At 35.8% G+C, this 12,861-nt stretch overlaps 1 protein-coding gene across 1 annotated transcript in view; it reads right to left on the bottom strand.

Annotated features, from left to right (window-relative positions):
- The window catches only part of LOC101515407 (FIP1[V]-like protein), an 11,930-nt gene extending 3,316 nt beyond the window's left edge, over positions 1-8,614 (bottom strand). The window contains exons 1-8 of the mRNA XM_004513473.4: positions 7,721-8,614; positions 3,540-3,772; positions 2,654-2,780; positions 2,510-2,578; positions 2,266-2,406; positions 2,006-2,107; positions 1,547-1,896; positions 4-881 (exon numbers count right to left, since the gene is read on the bottom strand). Of these exons, the coding sequence (XP_004513530.1) occupies positions 4-881; positions 1,547-1,896; positions 2,006-2,107; positions 2,266-2,406; positions 2,510-2,578; positions 2,654-2,780; positions 3,540-3,772; positions 7,721-8,518 (2,698 nt within the window). The 5' untranslated portion in view covers positions 8,519-8,614. The remainder of the gene's footprint in view (positions 1-3; positions 882-1,546; positions 1,897-2,005; positions 2,108-2,265; positions 2,407-2,509; positions 2,579-2,653; positions 2,781-3,539; positions 3,773-7,720) is intronic.
- Between the last annotated feature and the right edge of the window lie 4,247 nt (positions 8,615-12,861).

Genomic DNA, 12,861 nt, shown 5'->3' with positions numbered 1-12,861 from the left:
CTTTTCCCCTGTGTCTTGGGTCTCTTGCCCCAACATCCTTATCATAAGGAATCCTGTAGCTACCATTATCTAGCTGTTTTCTAGAATGAAGGCTGTCTTCTTTGTCGATTCTCTCAATTTCTCGAACCTTTGCCCTATCCCTCTTTCTAGGCTCATTAGTTCTGACCTTTCTGCTATAGACATCATCATCTCTCCTTGCCCAGTCCATGTCAGAACTGTCCCTATCTTTTTGCCGATCAAAACCGTCAATATTTGCATTCAATTGATGGGATGAGCCACGATGCCGGTCCTTGTAAGGGTATGATCCCTCTCTACCTCTAAGTACTATCCGATTTCTTTCAGGATCTTGTTTTCCATCATGCTCTTTTCTATAGAAACCCTGATCATTTTCATCTGGGTGCTGTCTAATGCTACCCAGATGTGTTGATCGTGGATCCTGAACTACTTCTTCCTCAAGACCCTCTTGTCGCTTCTGGTTATCTCTGCTGCTTGCTGATCTTGCTTTGCTGTTATCGCTGCTTCTGGCAGCTTTCAAGTCCTCCCAATCATCAACTTCATCATGCAAAGGTTGCTCAACTTGCGATGTCAAATTCTGCTGCTTTTCTATCCCATCCTTGAGGGCATCTACTTTGTCTACTGTATTTAAATCAATTTCTTCCTTTCCCAATCTGGGACTTCCATCAGCAGTCCCAGTATCCTCAAGCTCAGCATCTTTGTTCTCCAAACTGGACTCCCTTACATCCTTAATGACAGGAGATGGCAAATGTGTGCTATCTCTTCCTTCCATGCTTTCAACTGAATCTTCTTTTCTATTGTCATCTGTATTCAATTTTCTAATAGGACTAATAGGAAATTGACTACGCACTCCTTTTTGCATCTTCCTGTAAATACAAAAGCAAAGATACTATTCATAAACTGCAGATGGAGTTTATTACCATTACTTAACAAAAAAGGTGAATGAAAATGCAACAAAATGAGATTTTGAACAAGGACAGCACAAGAATGTACACATGAAAAAATTCCAAAATGCAAGAAAATGTTTCTAAGTAACTAACAAACCATTTTTATCTCCATAAAAATTTGATTCAAGTAAAACTATTTTTTTAATACATATCTTTTTTCCAACTGAAGATATGTACATTTCATTATGATCTACATTAAGCTCATAATTTGCTTCTCTCATTTAACGGTTCAATGAACACAATAAAGTAATTAAAGGCAACATCAACGTAGCTTATTGTCAGTCGTAATCAAGCTGTGATGGTTTAGAAAATCCCTTCCTATTACAACAACCTAACATGAATTAATCAGTTAATACTGAATTAAATCATAACTAGTTCATAGTGCATGGGCATGGATACGACTTGCAAAGACCCACAGTTGGATACATTACTGAGAATTTTAGACTTGCCTCATTCGCTGATTTCTCAATGGCTATCAAATGAAACAAAAATTATAGAACAAAGCACAACAGAGATGAAAACACAAGCATACAATATAGATAAGGATAAATTTCCTCTTTTAGGTAATATACACTGTTCAATACCTTTCCTCAGGAGAGGAGCTGAAATTGCCACCATAAGACCTAGGATTTTGGCCCCTTGAACCAGAGTATTCGATTGGCTCATCCTGTGGGAAGAACGAACTTTCATCTTCATTAGGTACATTAGAAGAAACGGAATTCAGAAATGGCATTCTTCTTCCTCCAAGCTCTTTCTTTTGTCGATTATAATCCTGCAGAATACCATCTGAGTACTCAGGCTCCAAACTTGGAATTTCATCTCCAGCTACATGGTCTTCTCTAAAATTCTCGCTCTGCGGTTCTCCATCCTCAGGTTGATCTTGGACACCTACTCCCACAGAGGAATCATCATCTTCAGTATCCTGTAAAACAATCTGTTCACAAAAAATACTTAGTAATTTGTACCCTGCATATGGAGGATATACCATAAAACGGGTTATCTCAAGATCCTGTATGTTTTAAGTGAAAAAAACCATCAAATACCTCAATGATTGCATCTGAATCACGCATTCGAGGAGGGCGGGTATCAATGGAAGGAAGACGTTCACCATAGCCACCTTCTACCTGTATTGCTCTACCAGTTGGCTGGTAGGAAATAAAATTATTTGAGTATGGAGACAGAAGTGGAGAAGCAAATTACCTACCACAAACATGTTACAGTATAATATTGGCCAGCATCAAGCAGGCCAAGAAGCAAAGATAGTTTTTATGGAAAAAATAAAAGTATTTCGACAAATACATACTATTGGTGGTCGCCCATGTCCAGAACCTTTCATAACATCACTTTGTCCCACATTGGATTTTAAAGAATTTGCATTTTCAACTGGAGTGTCATGTAAACCAGTAGCTGCAGCCAATTCAGGGGGCAAATCTGGATCATACTCCTGGAGTGAAATCAACTAGATGATTAATTTAATAAATAAAAAAATCATTGCTCCAAGACACCTCAGTAAAATAAGGAAGTAATTTAATATGAAGATCTTATACATGCTCTGCTCGACCACTCTCGTAAACACGGATCTTGCTTTGCATTGTAGACTCCAGGCGTAGTTGCTCCTAAAAAATGACATACAAGGATTTTCAGTCTACACTAAATTTGTGGAGAGTATTGAATGATATTAATAATTTTACCAGCTGTTTGCAATAATCTTTCCAGCTCTCCTCATTTAAACCAAAGTTGAAAAAATCTGATACATCAACACTCGGATATTTCCATGGTTTCTCCTCAAAACTCTCAATATCAACATCAAATATAGTCCTGAAAAATAAGTGGAGATTTATATAAGCATCAACCACGCACATAACTGAGATTTAGTTATACATCAACTGAAACATCAAAACGACGGAAATAAAAGTATCCTCCATATTACATAAAAGATGTCATGTATGTTCATTTGTCAGAAAACTCTAACTAAAATATAGATTTGTGCATGTGATGCAAGCTTCAAATATGAAAATGTTCAGCTAGTTTTTAAGGGAAGGTTCTGTTAGAAACCCTAAACTCAAGAATTGGATTTCAAAATAATTTGAGGAAGAACACTATTATTTAGAAAAAGATATGAAATAATAGGAGAGAATCTCTCCAAACAAGATACACAAGAGCGGATACGCTCCTCAAGGGCGAGAACACCCTTCAACAGGAATAAAATAGTCCAGGTGGTAGTCTTCCCCTTAGATAGCTAGTTATTAAGGTAGCGTTACCCAAGTGCTTAACTTATCAAGATTCAAATAAATAAAAAGCCATACATGAGCTAGCCTCTTTCTTTTCATTAATCATGTTTTTAGGATTTGAAACAATAAATTGCATTGCTACTCTACCATTTCAAAAATAACTTCTATATTAAGAATATGTTTGGGACACAACAGCTTTTTATTCTTTCAGAAGTTGCCAAAAAGGAGACTATTTCCCCAAAATAAGCTAATCCAAACATACATTAACAACTAATAACAGTCACAAGAAACCTAGTGTCTTGATACAACTAAAGATATAAAATACGGGTTCATAATTAAATATTACTTGTGAGAAGGAAGCGTGAACTCCAATCCACCACCGAAACCCCGCCCTGTGGCATTGTTGCCCCAGCTAGGTAGTCCAGGTGGTCTTTGCATACCAATAGCTCCTTTTATTCCAGGTGGTCTCCAATCCCCTCTACCACGACCAATCATGTTGGCAAGTGGACGAATCTGACCAGGAGGCCCTCCTTGAGCAGCAACAGTGGCTCCAGGCAATGTTGCACCAGGCCTAATATACTAAACAACAATAAAAGAAACAAATTATTAGATCTTTTCCATTTCAGAAAGCCATAATTACCGTATATCTATATGCAGACCATGGAAACAACTACCGCAGATCTAAAACAAATGAAAGATTCCATAGTACTCGGAAAAAACAGCTTTTCTGTTCTCTTCATGTAAAAATTTGTAGCTTTAAGATCAAAATTAATCTCAACAAAACTGAAAAGTAGAAAACACTTCCCCTAAAGTAAGGGTTAAACCACTGCTATTGAAAGGCTTAGATTATATTCGAACTATTAGCAATCCCCCTTGATTGGTAAGTTTGTAAATATTACTGTAAGCCCTCACCGAGGCCTGTGGTACACACCAGCCTCTTGAATGGGTTAGCCTCCCTAATCCTTACCCCCTTAACTATTTAATTCCTGAGTCATGAAAAATATAGCATTCAACCAAGATAAGCTTATCTATTTATTGATACACAAACAATAGATTAATGCTAGAAATATATACAAGCATAACCCAGTTGAAGAGGGAATAAACCTTTAAGTGGGATTAAATTTTATTGGGTTTAAATATAAATATTTCCATGGAGGCACCGCCACTGAAAGGTAGGCAACGAATAATTCATAACATGAATAAAATAATCTAGACAGAAGTAAATCAAATAATCAATAATTTAAGCAGTTTTACTGAACCATTGAGCTTAAATAAGAATCCAAAATCAACTACATATATATATCTCCAGTAGTACAAGAAAAAAGGAAACATATATAAAAATGATTATCAATGTTAGTAGCATCTATGTATATACACAAAATAGAGGGAACATACTTGCATGCATGCGTAGACACACATGCACACACAAATAAACAAATACACATGCATATATATACTCAAACTGTGGAGATGAATTCCAGAAGTTTGGGGAAAGAATTAATTCACTATTCTCTTTGTCCCATTATGAAATTCATATTAGTAAAAAATGTCCCAAAATTAGTGTCACTTTTACCTTTTAATGTAATATTAAATATTTTTTCCAATCCAAACCTCTAAGTAATACTATGTACATTACTCTCAAGTCATAATCCTCCATTTAGCCTTTATGAAAATGGTGAATATACCTATTAATAAGGTTAATTTTGTAAAATTGCTGTTCTCTTTAGTTCAATTATAGCTTCTCCTTACTTTGTGTGGAATAATCTAGTGTGACACTGATAATAAGATAGAGGGAGTATATAATATGAAGCACATCTTTAATAGCAATGGATAGCGGCCGATAGTAAAAAACACTATAGCAGGATAGCACATAGAACGATGACCTCTCTGTAGCAGCCACCGGGCATTCTGCTCTGCTCTACCATTAAAGCATGCTACTGAAAACACTAACAACAAAAATGTTTCAGTGGCATCAAAAATTGAAAGAGGCATTGCCTTGTTCTTCTATTTATCCTTTTGGAATGTTTTGTGGATCAAGAGTTAGCTGTAAAACTAACATGCCTCTACAATTTGTAGAAGACCCACTTTCAATTTAGACAGCTTTTCTCAAAAGGCAGAACTTGTAAGGTATCAAAATGTGTCGATTCCCCACAACCAAAAAACCAATGAATGTACCATAAAATAATACTTATGTAGCAAAAAAGCTCCACACTAATCTAATAAGGAGATTTGAAACTTTATTAGAATCACTAAAAAAAACCATTAAAAATTCAAATTGGTTTGGATTTGAAATATAATAAATCTGAAACAACAATCATTAGGTCTAGAATCAACTTTCAAAAGCACCTATACCTCCTCCCTCCAAAAGGAAACATAAGAACAAGAGTAGACAGAAAGTAAAGATTAACAGCATGTTAGTTACAAAATCATTAGCCATTAAAATTGATTCTTGAGGAAGCAAGAGATCCCTTGCTTTGGAAAAAATTGTAAATCGTACCATTGAAATCGTGTTTTCTCGGTTTGCAGGAAAAACAATCTAAACAGCGTGTTTGGTGGGAATCCCAGCTTGTGTTCACCGCACGGTGACACTGCGGGAACAAACGGTCACTAATCTCTTCACAAGAATCACAAAAATGCAGAGCCAGGTGATTACCAACAATCAGGGAACACTAAGTCTATCACATTCATAATCACACAGAAGAATCAGGAAGAAAATAATAATGATTTTATGACTCACATGTTTTTTAGGATGAAAGGGTGTTCAACATTAGTAAATACCACCTCTTATGGGCTTGCTTCACCCCGAGGACCCTTAAATAAATTATGTTCAACAAGAAAAGAAAGCAATGAAGGTTCCAAGCAATGACACCAAACTAATTTTTTTCCGCATAGTTTTATCAATAGCTGAATGCAGAAAATAGTGAAAAAGCAAAAATCCGCTATGACAAATAGCAGATAACGTTGCGGGAAAATAGCGGAATCCGCATTGCCGTTGAAATAAATCAATTATATATATAAATAAAGTAGTGTTGCATACAAATAAAAAAGCTGCATAAACATAATTTTTTTTAAAAGTGACATAATTTAACTCAAAGGGTTGAAATAATAAAATAAAAAAACAGGCTGAAAGAATCACTGAGGAACAGAACAAGATTATGTACATTTGACAACCAAGTAATTTAGTGCAAGTGGTTAATGAGCTTCAATTAAGGACGAATCATTCAGGAGAACCTAAGTTTGAGGAATTGTTCATACATAAAATCATAATTCTTGATATAGGATCTTTCCACATAAAAAGAGAATCTTTTGTTACAATCAAAACAGAAGTTATATTTATTATTCAAGAATCGAAGTCGATTTACTTTATAAAAAGAAGATATCAATGAACTTTGATAAAAAGGTTTCATGGGATTCAGCCAATTGTCTTGATCGTGGGATATCATTGAGAAATTGAAATCCAATGATTTGCTTCTATTATGCAATGAGTCAACCATCAGATCCTGGATGGAACAATTCTTGGTCAGGCTTTACTTACCTCCAGGCCAAACTCTAGATTACTAGGGTCCCATTCCCCTAGGAACCAGAGGGTTAAAAACAAAAACTAAATAGGGGAGATAAATGAGAGAAAATGAAAAAATTTAGAAGAGAAGAAAGAAAAAAATAAAAGAAAGGAGATAAACAAAAATAAAATGAAAAAGAGGTGAAAGAAAGGGAGAAATAAAAAAGCTGAAAAATTGAAGAAAAATGAAACCAAAAAAACATATCTTTGTTATATGAGAAGGAACTCACTAGAGTCGATCCTAAACGCCTCTAAAATTATCCTTTTTCCACTATCTTTAATAGTCATAGAGTATCTGATTTCAGTGCTTTTCCCAAATTCCGCTATGCAATAGCGCTATAACGCCACTATTGTGGTTATTTAACAACAACTACAACACTTTCACCACGCAAACATTTGGCTGTGCTCATTTGGTCCTCGAACCCAAGCCTCAGTACACCATTAAACCAAGTAGAAAGTGCATTACTGCTTGCACAAACTATTATGAACTGAAAACACAATAAATTTCAACAATTTTTGATTTTGGATAAGCCCCGCCAAAAAAATTCAACAGAATGCAACAGAAAATCTTTTCCCAAGCAAAAGATGGTCAGGTAGGCCAACTAAAATCACTCACATCTTACCAGGAATCAAATAAATTTGGGTGTACAATACTAGCAACGAGGTTTAATCCAATCAAACCATGCAAACTACCAAAGCTCCTCTTTACTAACTAGCCCAATCTTAAGGCTTTCATCATTATAAAAATTATAGTTGATAAACAAATCCATTTAGCTCTTCATACTTGTTTTTCAGCTTTTCACAACAGAGGCTCGCCAAAGAAACATAAATTGATATAATTTAAATAATGAAATTTCAATTTAAAATGGCCTACAAATTACAAAGCCATCATATGCAATTCAACTCAACTCATTCATAATATAAAAAAGAAAACCATAAATGGGCAAATACCCTTTCAAGAAACTGACCTTGAACTGGGAATGAAACGGATGATACCCATGAACATGATTGCCATAACCAATTTTGGGCACAACGGGCACGCCACCTGGACCGGTGACTGCCTTGCCGGGTTCCGCCGCATCTTTCCTCTCACCATCCGCCAGAACATTAGCAGTCTCCCCCCACTCTTGCTCCTCCAAACCCTGATTAGGTTCACCCGCTACAATCACAAGACCACCATCTTCATCTTCGTTGTCGTCGTCATCCACCACCCCACCCTTTTCCATCACCATATGATTGTCATCGTTCAACACTATCTGCAAATCATCGTCACTGTCACTGTCCCAATCATCGTTCCCACCATCGAAACCTCCTCCGCCTTCGTCCGCCCTCCGGAAAGCCTCATCCACACCTTCGCCGCCAGATAATCCTGGAATAATAGGCTCTGAGCCTCCGCCATCTTCATCCTCGATGTCAAATTTAACGTCTTCTCGATCCATCGGATCGTTGCCTTCAACCACAACATCACCGCCATCGTCAACCGCGACTGGTTTTGAATCTAGCGAAGCTTTATCTGCAGGTTGCAGAAGAACCCTAAAGCCGTCAGGTGATTCCGCTTTCTTAAGAAGAGGCGGCACATGTTCTGTTGGGTCAGGAGGGGAGATTAGATCGGGTGCATCGTTATTAGAGTGGGACGAGGCGCAGGGGATCTGATTGAGATCGATGGAGGAAGTGTGACTCTGGTGAGGCGCAGAGGGTGAGGATTCGGTGGCAAAGGGACGGAGAACGTCGGTATACAAATCCCCGAACTCGTCGTCGTCTTCCATGACAAATAGAAGAGAATTTTGGACAGAGGAAGAGAGAGGGATTTGTGTGTTTTGTTGAGGAGGGTTTTGAGGTTCGGCAACTAGTGCCGAAGCTGGCTAGTTCAATGGCCCAACATGCCTTCCTCTCGGTTTTTTTTTTTTTTTTTTTTTCTTTTTTGGATAAACCCCTTTTTTTTTTTTTTTTTTTTTTTTTAAAAAAAATTTTAAAATATCTCAAAACCACTTTTTTTTTTTTTTTTAGTTCTATAATAATAATTATAAAAACATAAAATTAATTTAAAAAAAAAAAAATCACCATTATTTTTCTTAATAATTTATTATATACATAAATTTAAAAAGTTGATTGTTGTCATATTATACTCGTGATCTTTTATTCTATTATGTTCTCATCAACTATCAAAAAAGTTGAACAAACATTTATATATATATATATATGAGATGTAAACTAATTAGAGATGTTATCTTCTATTTTAAGATTTATCTCTTAAAATATATCGAGAGCATACTTCCTCTAAGAGATAATAATACTTACATTTGATCGAGTTACCTCAATCCCAAGAAAGTAAGGTAGAGGACTAAATTCAAAAACAAAAATTTAGAGAGACTAAAATCAAAAAGTGATATATTTGTAGAGACTAAATACATATTTAAACTATTTTGAAATAGGTATTGTTTTAATGTGTTGATACATTGATAATCATCACTATGTCATCAACATTGTAATATCTCGACTTTTCAAAACATTTTAATTCATTAAATTCTATACTAAAAGGCATATTAAATTAATTTAGCATGTGTTGTTAGAAAAAAAAAAACAAAGAAACGACTAATTGTTCTCAAATTTTTTATTTCGTTTTGCTTCAAACGATTATGTTGAAGAAATAATTATGTTGCTCTGCTATGTATTTCTTAACATCCAAAAAACATTAAGTATGGTGTGGATTTTTAAGTTACTAAACTAGATGCATAAAGTAAAGTAAATTGGTAAAGATAAAGATAGTTTAAAAAACTTGTTTGATTGATGTGTGTATCAGAAAAATTATAAGTTGTAGTATTTATAGGCAAAACTAATTCTACATGTCATAAATTATGGCCTACAACCATGTTCAGCTAATTACGCGTGTGATAACTTTTAATTTAGGAAGTTTGTGGCGCCCCACAATCGACTTGTTCTCGTTTTTCTTCAGCCTTCTACGTTGACATTAAATGTGTGTTCTTTTTCTGTTATCATGTCTCCATGTTGTTCTCAGCGGCACTTAAAACGTGGAAGGTGAGTGTAATTGTTGAATTATCATGTTGTAGTGGGCTTTGACTCAGTCTTGGACTTTGACAATTCTTGTGGACTCTGGTAAACCTGAGAAACACTCGACTTGCTCCTATTCGACTACTTCCTACGCAATTGACTTTCCTTCGGCTAAGGGTAACTCAACTACCCTAAAATTCGATTGTTTTCCGTTCTCGGCTAAACAATTATTTATTTATAGGTGTAAACAAATGCCTCTTGTGTCACATTACCGGGTAGTTGATTGCTTGTAAGATGATGCAACACAAACATTAATTATTGTGCATGAACAATGGCATCATTATGATGTAAAACAAAAAAAGTAGTTAGTACAAACTCTATCTCGACTTGTGAAAGGGCTAAACTTAATGATACCTAATGATTAATTAGTATAACGGTAACCTTGATTATTTCAACTAATCCAACTTGATTTTTGCTTACTTATTGGAATATAAACAACTTAAAGCGATTTCTTCGTTCTCCCCTTCTTGCTATATATTTCCAATAACTACTCTTTTGCTCTTTCCACTCTTGTGCCCTTTGCTCTCTACAACTTATCTTCTTAAATTCTAATTTTCCTTTCAAAACATGTCTCCATCTGGTTCACAAATCCCTAACCAAAACGTGAAACACATTCTTGGTGTGTATTGGTCCATTCAAGATCATCTCACTTTGTGTTTGTATACGGCTGATGTAGCAATTGAACCCTTCTTCATTGACCTTGTCGGCTCTAAACTTCCCTTAAGTTGTGTGTGGTTTGGTGTCGATGGGAAACCTAGTGAATTTAGAACACATCCATGTCCAACTCCTGAGTATGTCAAATGATTCACTTGGATAACTTTAGAAAAGGAGCACAACAGGAAAATATGGGGCATATATGACATGATTATGCTCTCACAAGTGGACATAAGCTTCAACAGAACCACTTGTTTGGCCTCCTCAGTTATTGGTCAATAATTCTAATTTTATTTCCTTTTTCCTTGGGGTGTGATGACCTCGATTATTCTTGATGTGGCAGTGATCATTGGTTTTCCCTTTGTCGGAGTTGAATCCCTTACGACTCATGATGCCCCAATCCCATTATTGGGATTTCACTTTTCAAAATCTACTACCAATTATGCCTCATTCATGGTACATGAATATGTTGACTCTTGCGATGTCTCAAATGTATAGCACAACACGTTTTTGTAGTATTGGTACATTAGATTCTTTGTTTGTACTGGTTCTGTAGCCATCGTTCAAGAGTTGCAGTTGTATGTAACCTTGCTTCAATTGAACCAAAGCATAAGTTAAGGCTCTTTATTCCTTTCTTCATTCTACTGTTCGTTGCACATTATTTTAGAACGACTAAAGGAGATGAAAAAGACAAAGATGATAATTGGGCCTATTTGGTTCCTACATTTTTGTTTTAGACTTTATTTCCCTGAGTTTTTAGATACTTTTGAAAACCTTGACTCGATTCCTAAGGATAGTTGTGTCTTATGGAGATGATTAATCCATCTAGCAGGTAATGACCTATCACCATGCATAGTAGTTGAACAACTAATTTCTCTAAATCGGATATCATCCTATTGGATCCCCATCTTCTTGGAAGGTTGTAGTCTAGATTAGATGTTTGACGCGAGAATAAACAATCTTTCCCCTCGGGGTCAAGCTTCCGTAAATGAGAACTGAGCTAAGATTTTGACACCTAGAGACTTGTTATGTGATTTGAAGCTAGAAAACTAGAACAACAAGATTTTGGTGGAGTGCTACAACCCCCAAAGTGTAGCTGGGCAATTTGGACTCTTATGACACATCCCCCTCGACTATGAATGAATCGCTCCTAAAGGTTCATGCATTTTCCATGGCAGTGTTTCTCAATCTCCTAGGGGAATCTAATGCATTTGCCAATTGGTGGCCATTTATCAAGATAAGACTTAAGGAATAAGCCTTTTGTCGCTACTTATCTCTTCTGAAGCTCTTAAGTTCTAGAGATGATTTGATTGATACGGTAGAGCCTATCAACATGCCATAATCTTCCTTCAAATGATCCACTAGAAGCAAGGCCCCGTCAACTAGCCAAAAGGGTAAATTAGTAACTCTTTACCTTCTTAGCTTACCAACCTTTAGTTCTTTTCTTCTAACTTTGTTTTGCCCTTTCCATTATAGGTACAACTATTGTAGACTAAGAAAAAGGAAATAGACCAACTCCCAAGAAAAGGAATAAACAAAGTGGCATTCACATCAATGAACCTTTGGATCCCTGTAGTCTCCTAACTTCTATCGGGTTCCTTATTAGGGTTAAAGTCCTTCATGTAGAATGGGAAACCCAAGAAAGAGGGGTTTGAATTGTGTTTCTTTTTAAAATCTTTTTAATATGATTAAGCTATAGTAAAGAAAGCAAGACAAATGAGCAGGAACATAACAGAAAAACACAAACAATTTATCATTGTTCACCACCAACATAATAGTTGCATCCAATCCCTTCGACCTGAATAATTTAACCCAATAGTTCACCAAATAATAACACTTTCACTAAACACCTGCTAGTCAAACTAACTATGTTCAAGTTTTCTCAACCGTCTAGCTTAGTACAATCAAGCTGTTGAGGAAGGCAACCTTCTAGCTTAGGTTATAAGAGAATAGGTTTAGGTTTTTCTAAGATAGCTCTTACAGGAGAATGTTTAAAAATTTGTTCTTTTAGAAACTTTTCTTAGCACTTAAGTAAAACGAATGATTCAGAGCAAGAGCGCAGAGAAGGACGTGTGTGCTTATAGCTTGTGCATTTCTTATTTTTCCAGTGAGGAATGCACGTCCTTTTATAGAGATTGTTTAGGGTTTTTGGTTGTTGTCCTGAACTCAAGAAATCAGCACAAGTCATGAAGTTTCGTACCATATGTTTTGAGATTAATTTTCCATAGAAAACTTTCGAAAATATATTCTTGTAATTGATTCATCGTATCTTGGTATAAAGGCGAGGAATCTTAGGGTACGATGATCAGAGCATGTCTTATAGACCTTCAGACAAGTGGTAGATTCAAGATGTTCATTAGATGATGCATAAATGCTTTGTCTTCTT

Source organism: Cicer arietinum, chromosome 1 (assembly GCF_000331145.2).
Source record: "Cicer arietinum cultivar CDC Frontier isolate Library 1 chromosome 1, Cicar.CDCFrontier_v2.0, whole genome shotgun sequence".
Taxonomy (NCBI): domain Eukaryota; kingdom Viridiplantae; phylum Streptophyta; class Magnoliopsida; order Fabales; family Fabaceae; genus Cicer; species Cicer arietinum.
The sequence above is the reverse complement of the archived record's forward strand: the minus strand, read 5'-3'. Positions and strand labels throughout refer to the sequence as shown.